The 14,866-nt window shown below is 41.5% G+C and overlaps 1 protein-coding gene and 2 non-coding genes across 3 annotated transcripts; all 3 read left to right on the forward strand.

The window, feature by feature from the left end:
* Positions 1-272: 272 nt before the first annotated feature.
* snx15 (sorting nexin 15) lies at positions 273-7,148 on the forward strand. Its single transcript, XM_034677178.1, has 7 exons — positions 273-500; positions 1,177-1,333; positions 1,688-1,803; positions 1,902-2,187; positions 2,268-2,441; positions 4,424-4,621; positions 6,570-7,148. The coding sequence occupies exons 1-7, from the start codon at positions 402-404 to the stop codon at positions 6,689-6,691; spliced, it is 1,152 nt and encodes a 383-aa protein (XP_034533069.1). The 5' UTR covers positions 273-401; the 3' UTR covers positions 6,692-7,148.
* Positions 5,268-5,349, forward strand: trnal-aag. The gene has a single exon. It is a non-coding gene; the product is annotated as a tRNA-Leu (tRNA).
* trnal-aag lies at positions 6,065-6,146 on the forward strand. The gene has a single exon. It is a non-coding gene; the product is annotated as a tRNA-Leu (tRNA).
* Positions 7,149-14,866: the final 7,718 nt, after the last annotated feature.

Below are 14,866 nucleotides of genomic sequence, written 5' to 3' on the forward strand. Positions count from 1 at the left end.
GTTCAAGTAATTCACCTTACCCCACCTTACACCTTGGGTCCGTTTTTCGTCCTGCACTTTTCTCACCTGCCCTTCACCTTTTTGAGGTGTTTTTCCAGGAACCAGCGAACCCATATAAACAGATACCTGTAATGCTTCACATCTGCTGCCTCTAAAAATCTGATAAAGTCACAGCCGTACAACAGGGTTATCTATTTCCTAGAGCTCCGGATAAAGTTGACTCGACGCAACATTTTAACGTCAAAACTCGACGTGCTCCATACGTAATCACGCATTTGTAAACGTCACTAACCAGGAAGTGAGTGGAGGGGAGGGAAATCACAACAGAGCTAATAAAGCTTTGACATCTCTGTCTTGCACCGCCGAAACACGCGGTTGCTGTGTTGTGACCAAGAACAGATATGTCACGAAAACCCAAAGATGAATATTACCGCTTTTTCAGCGTTACCGACCCACGTACCCACGAGAAGGGACACACCGAGTACAAAGTGACAGCAAGGGTTGGTGTTCAGTCTTTATCTTTCCAATGCAGCATTAAAACCTATGATGTTATGATTATAAACTCTCTGCTAATCTATTTTACCCTCGTTAAAGTACATTATATTTCTGTTTATTATAAAGTAGCCTTGGACTCCTATACCAGCAAGATCAGTCAAAGTAGTTTTGCTAATTTGACTCAGTACTATGTCCGTTCTTATAAATACACAAACGCCCTGCAGCTGGCTTTGACAGACACATAAACACACAATGGGTCTTTTATGTGATGTAGTGGTGCATAATGAGAACTCAAGTGAAGCAGGGAGAACTTGTGATCCTGTTCTTGAACTCCAGCACCCCGTGACAAAAACATTATCTCGTGGTCTGGAGTGGCATGCATGCAAAACCCATGAGGATAATATCTTCATAGTCCTGAGCCTTCATCATCCTGCCCTTCATGTTTATAACCAAACATGTTTACAGACAACTCTCATGATCTGTGAAAATTGCTTAAAACATTGTATTGGTTGTTATTGAGCTGCTGCTTTTTCATCTATCCTGTCAAACTGTATTAACCTAACACTATCCACTAATTCATCAGGCTGTTTCTTTTTTGAAAGTGAGTTAAAATGATGATCCAACTCTTACTGTTTCACATACATTTCAATAATGAAGTCTTTTCTCCTATTTGATGTGTAGTTTGTGTCCAAGCGTCATCCCGAAGATGTAAAGGAAGTGGTTGTGTGGAGGAGGTTCTCAGAGCTGAAGAAGCTCCATGGGGAGTTGGCTTACACACACAAGAACCTGTTCAGAAAAGAGGAGGAGTTTCCGCCTTTCCCCCGCGCACAAGTCTTCGGTAAAGCGGACCGCTCACAAAGCCACAAAGTGCTTAAAGAAGTATTTGCAAGATACAGTCAAGAAAAAACACCCACAGTACTCTACAGATAGTTTGACAATGTCAGATCGTAACAGCTCTCATTGTTGTTTATGTAGCTTTCTTTATGCAATCAGCCTGTCACTGGGTCATTTTGAAAGAGGATCTCTCTTATGACATTTCCTCTCAGTCTCTTACGTTTTAAAAGCGGTTACAAACTCATCTCTACAAAGGCAGCAACAGGTTGAATTAAATGCTAGGAGACAGACCTGAAACATAACCAATTTAGTCTCTTTTCTGTTCTATTAGTTATGATATTGTCTGTGTTTGTTTCAGGAAGGTTTGATGAAGCTGTGATTGAGGAGAGGAGGAAAGCCACAGAGGCCATGCTCTTGTTTACTACTCGCATACCTGCACTCTACAACAGTCCACAGCTCAAGGACTTCTTCAGAGTAAGGCACACTCATGTTCATATTTTTCTCATAATATCACTGCGCTACTTTTATTTCTTCCCTTTGTCCTCTACTCTTGTTTTTCTACCTTCTCTCAGGGCGGTGAAGTCACCAGGCCTCTGGATCACACCACCATGTCTTCCGAGGGGCCCCTGCCTCCACCTCTCATCCCCCTTCCCAAGCGGAGGGCCTCAGACTGTGAACCTGCTGAGGAGGAGGAAGGGAGGGAGGCTCCGACCTTACCCCAAGACCTGGGCAACAACGTTGGATTAGAAGTGGGAGAGCCTGAGGTAGCAGCTGAGGCTTACAGTGAGATGGGAGGCTCCCCGAGAGAAGAAGAGCCCAAGCAAGAGGAACTTGTGGATACAGAGCTGGATGACATAGGTGTGACACAGAATATGAAAGATGAGTTTACTCAGTGTTATTCTTCACTTTTACATTTTACTCCATGTTTGTGCCTGCAGTTCCATCCCCATTTCCATCCCCAGCGAGGAACCATCAATCACAAGAGTCCCAAGAAGAATTTGATTCCCTGTTTGACTCTGGGGCAGAGGAGCAGCTCCCATCCCCGAAAGAGGAAGGTCCACCTGCACTATCTGATAATGACTTGGCTGTCTTTGACCCCTGCCATAAACAAGGTGAAAATTAATGTCAACTGATACATATAAACAATATAATTTGACTAAGTGTGTCAGAAGTTTGTCTATTTAAAGCCTGGCCTTTTACAGTGCGGTACAATGATACCAGAGCTCTCAAGTCTCATGCATTGGGCGGTAAGAAGATGAGGCCTGTCTGCACCCCACCCCCCGCTGCCAAAATCTCACTCTGGATACAACGACACGACATTACATGACAAGACACGAAACCTAACCATACGATACGATATGACAGGATAAAACCCGATACTACACTACACAACATGATACGACATGAAATGAGATGACACGACACGACACAATACTACATCACAAGACACAAAATGGCGTGACAGGATACGATACGACAAATAACTACACTAAATGACAGGATACAACACAATATGACACTACACAAAACTGCACGACAGGACAGGACACGATATGATACGAAAAAACTACACGAAACGACACGATACAACCCGATTCGACACGACATGACACTCCAAGAAACAACACGGCATGACACCATACGACACAACATGACACCATGTGACACGACACTACACGACATGACACTCCACAAAACGACACGACATGACACGACACACAACACTTTATTGTCCATGTAGGTAAATTAGTCTTGGCCTCAAATACTGTTCAAATACTGTTCAAATTTAGCTGCCACCAAAAAAAGAGGCAGGATTCTTTTTTACTGTAATAATGAAATCTTTAAGTTTCTCATAATTAATGGTAATTTAAATGCTATCCTTCCAAAGTATGGGTCCAAATCTGATCTAAAATAAATATTAAGGTTATCTGTTAGGACTTCTCCTTCTTGAATTGATATTTTTCCAGTTTGTGAAAATATGCCTGAAGAAGGATTTATGTTGGATTTCAGGGTTTAAGTGAAGGCTTACATTTGACATGACCCGATGCAACATAAGTGTGAGAAAATAATAAAGCTATAAAACGTTCCCTCCAACTGATATCATTCCCCAGAGCTGGTCAATGATTAAGTCCTGGAGTCAATAGGAACTTATAACAATTGTAAGAAGAGAAAGTTTGAAGGGGCCGTGGGATTAATGTGATAGATGATATATTATATTTACAAGCCTGATGGAATTAAAAACAGAGAACATGTCTCAACTAAATACTGTATATTTTATTAATGCATTGAACTCAGTAAACTAAACACACTAGCAGGTGCGTTGACCTAGTATGCAGCAGAAATTGGCTGCGTGCCATGGTAATGCAGCTGAGGGGTCTAAGATGTCAGATTAGTGCTCCATACTCTCCATGGGAGTGAGTTCAAATACCACTGTTGCTAAGCTGTATTTTCAGCTTTGCTCCAGATTAAATCAACAGAGGAACTCACCTCAAACTCTCAAAACCTGAGATTAGCTGTGTTCTGTATACTGGATTCTGTCTTGTTTGCAATAAAGTCATCTCAAACGTGAGCATGATCCTAAACATCAAGTTAATCACAGGTGAAACACATCTTCAAGGCATGATTCATTTAATGATGCACTTATCACTGTCTGTCTAAGCAGTTAGTCTTAGTGTTGGTTGCAGAACCTCTTGCCTTTCATTCTGGCATCTGTTAGAAGCATTGCTCTGCTTGTGTGAGCAGCACATGCCAAAAATCCAAGGGGGACTGCCTCCCTTATTTTTGTACGCAATTTGAGCTTAAGCCAAAACAGACTGTGAGAACTATGACATAATATCAGCAATAACACATCTAGCTTTTATTAGTTTCAACATTTATATCAGTGAAAAATTGTGAGCGTAATGATGGTTCATGCAGTTCTGTGTGGCAGGTGTAATGTAATGTTGAGACTTGCTGTGTGAACCTTGACGCTCCAGTCTGCGTTTGTTTGAATTCCACCGCTAACAAGTAAATTCTTCTGCAAACGCACTTTGTGAAGATCAGAAATTACTCACTTGGGAATCCCTCCGTCTTGCTCTTTTCCTCTCTCTTTCAGGTGAATCCAATTCCTCCTGCGACTACTCTGAGTTGTTCTCACTGCCGCCAGCCAGCCTGGATGGAGGAGACGTGGCCTACTTGAACCAAGCTGCCACGGAGCTCACCTCTGCTATGGAGAGGGAGCAGAAAGGAGAATTCAGCTCTGCTATTCTTGCATACAGGACGGCAGTGGATATACTGATCACTGGAGTACAAGGTGAGAGGATAGTGAAGGGATGAGAAAGATGGGTAAGGGTAGAGGAAGAAGGAGATGGATTTAGGAGCATTTCAGAAAGTATTCAGCTACTTAAGACTAACACGGCCTGCAGTCTTCAAGAACGTTAAAAATAACAAGTGTGTGTGTTCTTTCCTTTTTGTTACTCACAGTCCTGAAACTAAAACACTCAGTCATTTTACCTGAATCGACTCTGACATGACCATCACTCTATGAACTAGAGCTAGCTTTGTTGCTATAGTGACAGACCGTGAGCTCATTGCAAAAGACAAGCTCCATGTGCAAAATAGACGGTCTATCAGCACAAATTATACTGTGCATTTAACTATAATGACTTGTTATATCTGCACCACGTACTGATACGCTTCTCACTCACTACTACACTCAGAACTATGTTGCACACAGCTGATGGACACTTGCAGGGAGGTGGACACTGCAAAACCGAGCATGCATGGCATGTCAGCATGTGACCTCATGGAAAAGCCACACTGCAATTTGGTCCCAGTATTTACTGTCCTGCTTTAGCAGAGATAAAGTGTGTGTTGCAGAGCCTTAAATCTGGTGTGTCACCAATGGATGATTCATTAGGTCACTTTCCTTATCCATCCTTTTTTACATTGTTGGTATGGGTAGCGTGGCCGAGCGGTCTAAGGCGCTGGATTAAGGCTCCAGTCTCTTCGGGGGCGTGGGTTTGAATCCCACCGCTGCCAGAATAGTTTTCCAGTTCTTATGTGCTTACTGTGGGGCTTCTTTACAAGTGTAGGACAAGGAATATTTCTGGAGAGAACATGTTAGTCATCGGTTAAAGATATGTATGTCAGTCATGTTAAGACTCTCAGTAATGCGGGTCATGTCATATCCAGATGGCACAGGCCACGGGCTTCTCTAGGTTTAAATACTGATATGAAACTATCATTGAGGCTTTCTAGGGCCAATGTTTTCAAACCAACAACAAAGGATCTAAAAATCGTCCCAAAGGTTACTTGATCTTATGTGTATGTAGTTATTAAGGCAAAATGATCACTAAAAGAGACAGTACATATGTTAGAAGTGGTGTCCCAGTATTGATCCACCCAGTCTATCAGACTGAACTTTGTCCTCTTTTTGTGGCTCAGCTGTGTGAAATACTTATAATCATCACAACTCAGTTAACATTACAGCAAATTAGATAATTCATGCATTCATAAGTGGTCTGCACTCTGTCCTGATGCAATCAAATTACCTAATTTCAATTGAATATACAGTGAATGTGGACAAGAGTGATGGACCGTGAGAAAAAGTAAAGTTATTTTTAATTTGAAAAGAAAGGAAGAATAACCTCAGTAAGTCATTTTTTACTTTGCAAATATGTGATAGTCCAAAAGGTCATCTGTGGTCCGTAAATAAACATGGAGAACTCAGAGAGTGATTGTAAGTAGGATAAGTGGTAGCGTGGCCGAGCGGTCTAAGGCGCTGGATTAAGGCTCCAGTCTCTTCGGAGGCGTGGGTTCGAATCCCACCGCTGCCAGAAAGCTTTTCCCTTTCAAACATATGCACTCAGATATCTTATAACACAAAATACCCCAAGCTCTAACAATCAAAATCATGAAAATATAAATTCTGGGCTACTATCAGTTTGAATGGACTCTCAAAAACTGTTATTCTTTAGTAAGCATTTCCAGATAACAGATGCATTACACCATTGTCATTGATTTAAGATGCTAACAATCCCAGCTGCTACATAGATTAATGAAATGTGTATCATTATGTTAACCTGAAATATTCCTCTTTGTTAAAGTTTCCCTTAAAATCTTCTCATGGGCAGAAGGTGGAGAAGAGTTTTGACTTAGTCTTTCTTTTATTAGGGAAAGTTATGCTATTCATAAACAGTATGTAAATGATATAAATAATCATCTTTATCCTTCTGCCATGTGTCCATCTGTCTGTCCAGGAGACCCAGATCCGATCCGGAAGGAGTCTGTGATGAAACGGACGGCCCAGTATCTAAAGCACACTGAGATGTTGGTGGACAGGCACTCCTCGCCCTCACACACTCACACACAGGACCTTTAGATGCACTGAGAAACTGACACACTGTTTAACACACAATGAAGGCAGATCAAAGACAAAGACACTCAGGACTGGGACACTCATACACTTATACTACACATCACACATACATGTACACGTGTACTGTCTGTTGACACTCTTAAATAAAGTGAGGACACTTTCTTGTTTGCAACACAAGCTAATTCAGGTACAAAACAAGCACACAGACACAGTCACATATGAACACACTCCTGAGGTACGAGGTATTTACAAAGTTTAAATATCTGAGAAATGAAAATAACCTTCAGCTTATAAATCTACGGATGATTTACCTCTTTCTAACGTTGTTTATATCTTGCTCTTAAGTAAGTATTGGCCTTTCTTTTACAATGTTTTATTGTGAAATACAGTAATGTGTATGTATATCTGTAATTTGCATTTTGCACAAATAATGTTTTGTTAATAAATGATTTTAATTTAAGCCAATGAGAGTGCTGTATTCTTTGTTAAAGTTGGATTACATTTTTAGAGTCGGTAACTTGACCATAAATTGGTTTAACCTGCAAAAATCAAAGTTACAATCACTTACACAGCATTAACAATAAAGGGAAAAAATACTGTATTCAGTACTTTAGTCACTTCACACTCATGACTGTAAACCCATCCACACAACATACTCCATTAACACCCAAAGAAGTCACTTTAGATTTCAGGAATTGCAGAACAGGACCCCTCCCTCTCATGAGTGGAGACTGTGCGAATTCCTGGGAACCAACGTATCAGAAAATCTCTTCATCAAAAGCTGCTAGTGACCTTCAACTTCTCCACAAGAGAGATTGTCCCGACTCAATGTCTCACAGGTATGCTTGTTGCTCAGCAGCTGATAAAAAAAAAAAAGCTCATCATCATTGCACAACCGAATCACTGTCTGTTCTCTTCCCTTAATCCAAGACATTGAAAACACCCTCTACCTCTATGGAGCTACAAACACTGGCAAAGACCGCTACCACCCTGGACACAACCTGTTTGAGCCTCTGCCCTCAGAGACAGGCGCTGGAGGTCACTGAAAATCCAGGCAACCAGAGTCATGAACAGGTTGTCACCTTCAATCAAGTTGCAAAATGAACAGCCATATTATGCTCTCACCCAACACGCTAACTACGTCTTTCAACACAGCAACACTACAGCACCTTCACTCTGGCATTTTACCTTGTTATACATTTATATACTGGGTGGGATGTTGTCTTTATTGAATTGTATTAGGATGAGTTACTTTTTTTTTTTTAATGTGCTTATCTGTGCGAATGTTTCATATTATATGCAAGTGTGTCTGTATTAAAGTTATGTTTTGGGGCTTTTTTGTACGGTGGCCCTGAAGTGCAAATCACAAAGACAAATCAGAAAACACTACGGCAATTCAGAAAACACTACGACATTAACCAAACCGGAAGAAGTAGGTGAATGGTGTCAGTGGTTTAGTGAGTGTAGTTTGAAAATTGGGCTTTGTGCTTGTAGTGTTGAGAAAAGTGTGGTGGATGTCAAGAAATGTGTTTAAGCAATTGAGAAATACTGTAATAGCAGCATGCACGTTGTCGCTGGCGGCACTCATATTTGGAAAACATGTAATCCATGTCCTTCCAGGTCAAAGGATAGACCAGCGACGAGTCATAATAATAATAATAATAATAATAATAATAATAATAATAATAATACATTTTATTTTGGGCACCTTTCAGATCACCCAAGGTCACCTTACAGATAATAAAAACATTCATCATTAAAACATCATAAAAACAAACAAACAAACAAAAAGTAATGAATAAAAAATAAAAACTAGTGAAGTGCAGTCCAGTTAGAGTGAATATGCCAGTTTGAACAGGTGAGTTTTGAGTTGGGATTTGAATGATGTTATGGAGTCCGACTGTCTTAGGTGTGGGGGGAGGGAGTTCCAGAGTCTGGGTGCTGAGCAGCTGAAGGCTCTGGCACCCATGGTACTGAAGCGTACCCCCGAGGGTACCTACTTCTTCCGGTTTGGTTAATGTCGTAGTGTTTTCTGAATTTTTCTGATTTGCCGTAGTGTTTTCTGAATTGCCGTTGTGATTTGCACTTCAGGGCCACCGTATTTTTGCCTTTATGATAGGACAGCTGAAGAAAGATAGGAAACGTGGGGAGTAGAGAGACGGGAAAAACATGCAGCAAATGGTCGTGGCCAGGAGTCGAGCCGGCGACCTCTGCGAGGAGGACCATAGCCTCTGTATGTGGGGCGCTTAGACCACTAGGCCACCAGTGCCCCGTCTTTTTGTCTTCTATGCACCAACCCAGAGTAGCAATCTTAGTAAACTCACTGTATGCTGTCATACAATGACAATAAAGGCTCTCAATTCAATTTAAATGAATAGCCATAACTACACTATGATACCACGATTAACGTAAATGTATGCACCAATGTAGTGGTAGTATTTATGTGGTTTTCTCATATTGGCTACTAGGAAGAATTGAGGGATTTGAAGGGTTGCAGTTGCAAAGCAGTACCTCCAGGTGGTGATGTTGGTTATTATAAAAAGTGCATAAACTCCTCATAACCTGTGTTGACCACCTATAAATCAGTTAAGTCATGTTTGGTTTGTTAGCTGAGCAATTCTCAAAGCAATGCAGTCGTTTAGCTCAATAACGACCACAGCAATCTGTTGAGGTATCTGTTACTTGCAATGTAGATGAACTCATCTATCATCAACTGTGGCTAATCCTGTTTTTTCTTCATTAAATTAACTTGTTTGCAGCGCAGCAAGTTGTACCAAAGCCGTCCATTGCTGCAAAATATGTAGGTAAAAATGCAAAATGATGCTTTTTACAATGCTGTAGTCTCCAAAACATTAGTAACAAGTTGCATTATGGGTAGGTTGTGAATTAATTGACTGATAACATCTCAAATCTTTATGTACAGGACATTTACATTCATCCTAACATAGACCTATTGTTTTCTGTTGCAGCAGTCCCAGTATGCATGTGTGAAGATATCTGAAAGGCCTACTCTCTCACATCAAGTTTTGGTGTTTTCAACTGTCCAAAAGAGAGGAAAGGATTCAGCACAGAGAAAAAAAGAGGAGGAAATGGGGAGCAAAAGAGAGAAAAAAAGAGGAAAAAAATCAGCTCCAAACAGCAGAATCCCCTCTCTGGGGAAAAGAGAGGGATAGAGGGAGGACTGGAAGGACAAACAGATGGAGAGGCGACAAAAAAAGGGGAGGCCGGCAAGAGGAAAAGGCTACCCTTTCTCTCTCCAGATGAGAAAATAGAGGGGTTGCACGGAGCGAGAGATAACAGAGAGGATCGAGGGGAGGAAAGAAGGAGGAATGTGATTAGAGGATAAGCAGAGATCATCCCTCCATTGTTATAAAGGGATGGAAAAACTGACCCTCCCTCTTCCTCTATTTTCATCCCCCCCTTACCTCTTTTTTTCATCCTTTGTTTTGAGCATTGTGGGGAGCTTGAAGAGGATGGAGGGATGGCAGAGAAAGTGAGAGATAGCATTGCTCTATCCTGTTATACATCCCTCTTTTCCTCTCATCCCTCCACCTCTCTCCCTCTTTCTAGTGCTGCACCTGTGAAACGCAGAGGATGGGAGATAGAGAGGAAAGATGGAGAGACAAAGAGATAGATGGGTGGATGGAGGGAGAGAGGGAGGGATGAAATCAGGGGAGGGCAGGGGGGGTGGGGGGTAGAGCCTCGCAACATTAGCATGCTGAGAGTGTCAGCACTCTCCTCTTTTTCTCTCCCTCCATCCCCATCCCTCTCTCCATCCCTCCCTCTGTCTCTTTCTCCTCACTGGTCACTGCAATTATACCATCAAAACACTCCAGCCTGAGAGCATAATAGCTTCCCCCAGTGTGTGTGTGTGTATGTGTATGAGAGAGCCAATGTGTGTGTGTGTTATCATGAGAGATCAAAAGGAAGAGATGTGTGTGTGTGTTTGTGCATAATTTAGTGCCATACATGGTGGATCACATGTGCATGTATGACATGTAGGGCAGCTGTTGGTGTGTGTATATGTGTGTTTGTGTGTGCCCAAAAACTGGGTTTGTGGTATGTGTGGGTGAAGCATGAGAGTGTGTGTGCAAGTATATTTGAGTCCCACCCGCTAGAAAAACTGCTTCTTCAACCTCTGACCAAACACACTCTTAAACCCTCTCTGAGAGACCCACTTTACATGTGCATGTGCGTCTACTGAGTTTCTATTTACACACACACTCACACATTCCAGCTAATGGATGCACACAGGCATACAGTCATGGCTTTGAGACACAAACCGTTATGACCTACATGCCCAGTGGGTTATCATTAAGCCAAACAGTACACTCTGACACCTTTGGCCATCCACACACACACACACACACACACACACACACACACACGCACACAAACACTGCTTTTGTTTTCATTCCCTTAACTTCCTCTATCCCTCTCCCCTTCCACCCTCTGTCTCTTCCTTTTTCTCTCTCTCCAGCACACACACACACACACACACACACACACACACACACACACACACACACACACACAATTCCCCCCCCTGAGCTTGTTATCCCTCTCTGTCCGCTCGTTTCTCTCTGTCACCTTGCCCTGAGCTATTTGAACACACTTCTGTCTCTCTCTCTTTCATACTCCCATCTCTCTCTCACACACATATAAACACAGTCATCCTCTTTCTATCTGTCTGCCTGTCTCACACTCACGCTCCATTCTAACCAGTGTCTCTCTTTCTGCTTGTACACATGTTGTCTGTCTCTAAGTGTTTGTGTCACTGTGACATAGTGGCTTGATTTACACCAAAACTTCTAAATGTCACCATATCTACCAGTACAGTTTAGGAATTAGAGCGCCAATCCAACATTTCCGCTCATAAAGTTACATTCTGTGTAACAATGAGTGCTACAACATAGTTGTATAATGTCATATTTGGCTCTGGAGAGATCTTTCCAACGTCTAAAAATATAATCCAGATGATGATGTCTCAGTAATGTCATTGGAGTAATTTTGGCTTGGGCTGATGTAACACTTTTGATATGCATTATGGGTAATGTAGGATCCAGTGTTTTTGGCCATTGACACGAGTGATTTAATTCGCTGTATGACTGCAGCCTAATCCTGCGCTATTGTGCTTTGATTGGCTTGTACTATTTTGCTGTGATTGGCTAGTAAAGCAAACCACTGACTGCATATAAAGTTGTTGTTTTGACCTTCTCCCATTGCACAAATGTGAAGCCAAAATACCCTGCAACAGGAGATGAAATCTTACACATTTGATGCCAGACTCTGCACAGTAGAGAATAGCTCTTGCAGCCCAACCCTTCCAATAACCAGAACACACATTTACTATCAAATATATAATAAACTTACAGATACAATCAGCAAAGATCCCTGAAGTTAGCAGTATTCAGTGTAACCCCTAATCCAGTTGTTTTGAAATGGACCCATTTATAGCATCAATTTACAAATTAACACCAAACATCCCCCAAAAAATATATTCAAACACATATTAGCATGATGAGAACAAATTTTAACGACAGTAACTGTTAGTTTTAAGAGTTTCTTTGACATGTTTTTATATTTCAAAGTCTGACCTGTGTCCCATCTGTTAACATGGAGGAGGCAGACTTTTTAGACTATATTGCAGTCAGGCAGCAAGGAGTGAGCTAAATATTTTGGCTTCACTTTTGGGAGATGCCATGATGTCCATCTTTTATTATCCAGCTTATGGTTTTCATCGTAGGGTTTGCCTTTAATGTCTTACGTCAAACAAACCTTACAAGTCTAAGAATCAAAAGCAATGAGCTTTCACTAAACTCAAACTGAAGACTGCTGCGTGTGACCTCAGTATGACATGAGTCTGGTCCTGCTTGAGGTTTCTGCCTGTTTAAAGGAAGTAGTTCCTTGTCACCGTAACTAGCTAAATGCGTGGTGGATTATGAAAGGATATGATGGAATCTTAAAATAAACTGAGATTAGAACTCACCTCATCTGATGTTGGGTGTTTGTAAATAACATAAACAATGTGAATGGTCTAGACCTGCTCTTTTTACAAAGCCTGTTGAGATAATGTGTAGGGAATTGTTACTTTATAAATTAAGATTGATTGATTGGGGGGTGCTGGTGGCCTAGCGGTCTAAGCGCCCCACATACAAAGGCTACAGTCCTCGTCACAGGGGTCCCCGGTTCCATTCCCAGCCAGTCGACTATTTCCTACATGTCTTCCCCCGCTCTCTACTCTCCACATTTCCTGTTTCTCTTCAGCTGTCCTATCAAATAAAGGCAAAAAGGCCAAAAATATAACTTAAAAAAATAAATAAATTGATTGACTGATTTGATTGATTGATTTGATTGATTGACCAATCTCTTTTCTGATACATTTCATTTTAAAACCTAACCTAATCAACTTGTGGTTACTGTTCAAAAATCATCAAAGTTTCAATTGGTTTGTGCACAACTCTTCTTGGTTAATACACAGGAAACGTGTATGTTTTTGCTTAAAGCCATTGTAGAATTGTACACCAAACACAAATGACAAAACCCTGCTCTCAGAGGTAAAACATAAAAGAAATCTGGCCTCGAAAAAGCTGCCTGACTGCAGAGTTTGAGTCAATAGATGGCAACTAATCACAGCACAATAGTACCAATCAGTGAAAGAACAGGGGGATGGGGTGGAGCAGAAAATAAGACATCTTATTTTCTATAAATCTAATTGAAGGAGGACTTGCAGTCTCTGTTTCTTAGTTATCTTTAAACGTGTCTCTTGCTGGCTTGTCTCTGTGGTGCTGTGAAGGTTGAGTTTGTCAGAACTTTCTTTAGCAGAAACCAGTTGCTTGCTGGATTTGTTGGCAGACAAATAAAGAAAACAGCTAAAAGAGGCTGAAATGTGTCGTTGATAGTAATTTGTGGGTTTATTCCAGTGAGCAGCCATTTGTATCACTTGACCCACTGTTTATATATACTTATAGATAAATAAAGCATTAATTATGTCTTTATACCCCACATCAGCCCTCACTTTGTACTACTGTTCTGACTAGTTTATAATTTCCTCTATCCCCTCCCTCTCTCCCTGCTTTTTCTGTCCTCTCCATTTTTTTCTCCCCCATCACTCTCTCGCTGTAAGTAAATCAATGCACATACACTTTATGCCATCTATTGATCCTGTCATATCCAGCTGTCCACACTCCCTCCTGTTCTTGCCCTCTCCCACTTTTTCACCCTGCTCTTTCCCTCATCCTTTTTAGTCACCCCTTTCCGTACCTCCTTTGAATTTATAATCTATTCCTTTTTTCTGTCTCTCTCCGTCAGTCCTTTTCTCTTTATATCCCTCGCTTTGGGACTCCCTATTTATATGGCTGGCACCTTCATGCTCGTACTGAAGTGTGTGTGTGTGTATGAGCGAGCAAGAGAGAGTGTTTGATGTTGGTCTAAGTGGTTAACATAATATGAGCCCTCAGAGAGATGACGTTCCCGCACTCACACACACACTCATGCACAATTTCAGGCTTTTTGGGAGGCTTTTCTGTGAACAATTTGTGCTTTTCAGTATTCTCCAGCTTGTGAAGCAGATCCATGTATTATCTATCAATTGCATTCTCCCACTCGGTCCAAATACACACACACCTTTGTGGCTCGACATCCTTCCTAGAATGACAAAAACCCGGTATTATCTTTTGTTATTTATTATTGCAGATGGAGCCATCATTTCGTGACCTCAATGTCTCTCGCCATCCCCCCTCTGCATATGTTTTTATTATTCAGACCTCTCTCGCTTTCTCTTTTCCTGCCCTCTCCTCCTTTCTGCATGTTTATGTTTATTCAGACACATCTCCCTTTTTTTTTCTCTCTGTCTCTCCTCCCTTTTCTCTCCCCTTGTGCCCGTGTGTCCAGCTTTTGTTACCAGCCTCGTTTCCATAACAACTGCGACCTTTCAGTCAGTGCCTAACCATTTTTAATCAGAAGTAGAGAAAGGCAGAGATGAGATGAGACAGAGGGAGAGAGAGATAGGAAATGGGAAGAAGGTTACACAGGTGATGCATTGGATGGATGAAAATAATTTATCCTTAAAAAGAGATGACAAGAGAGACCAGAATGAAGTGAGGAATGGAGACTGGCCTTGGTCTCATGGTGAGACACTGTGGGCAAGATTCCCAGCAACAGGTAACAAAGTGCTGC

Source organism: Notolabrus celidotus, chromosome 23, assembly GCF_009762535.1.
Source record: "Notolabrus celidotus isolate fNotCel1 chromosome 23, fNotCel1.pri, whole genome shotgun sequence".
NCBI lineage: Eukaryota > Metazoa > Chordata > Actinopteri > Labriformes > Labridae > Notolabrus > Notolabrus celidotus.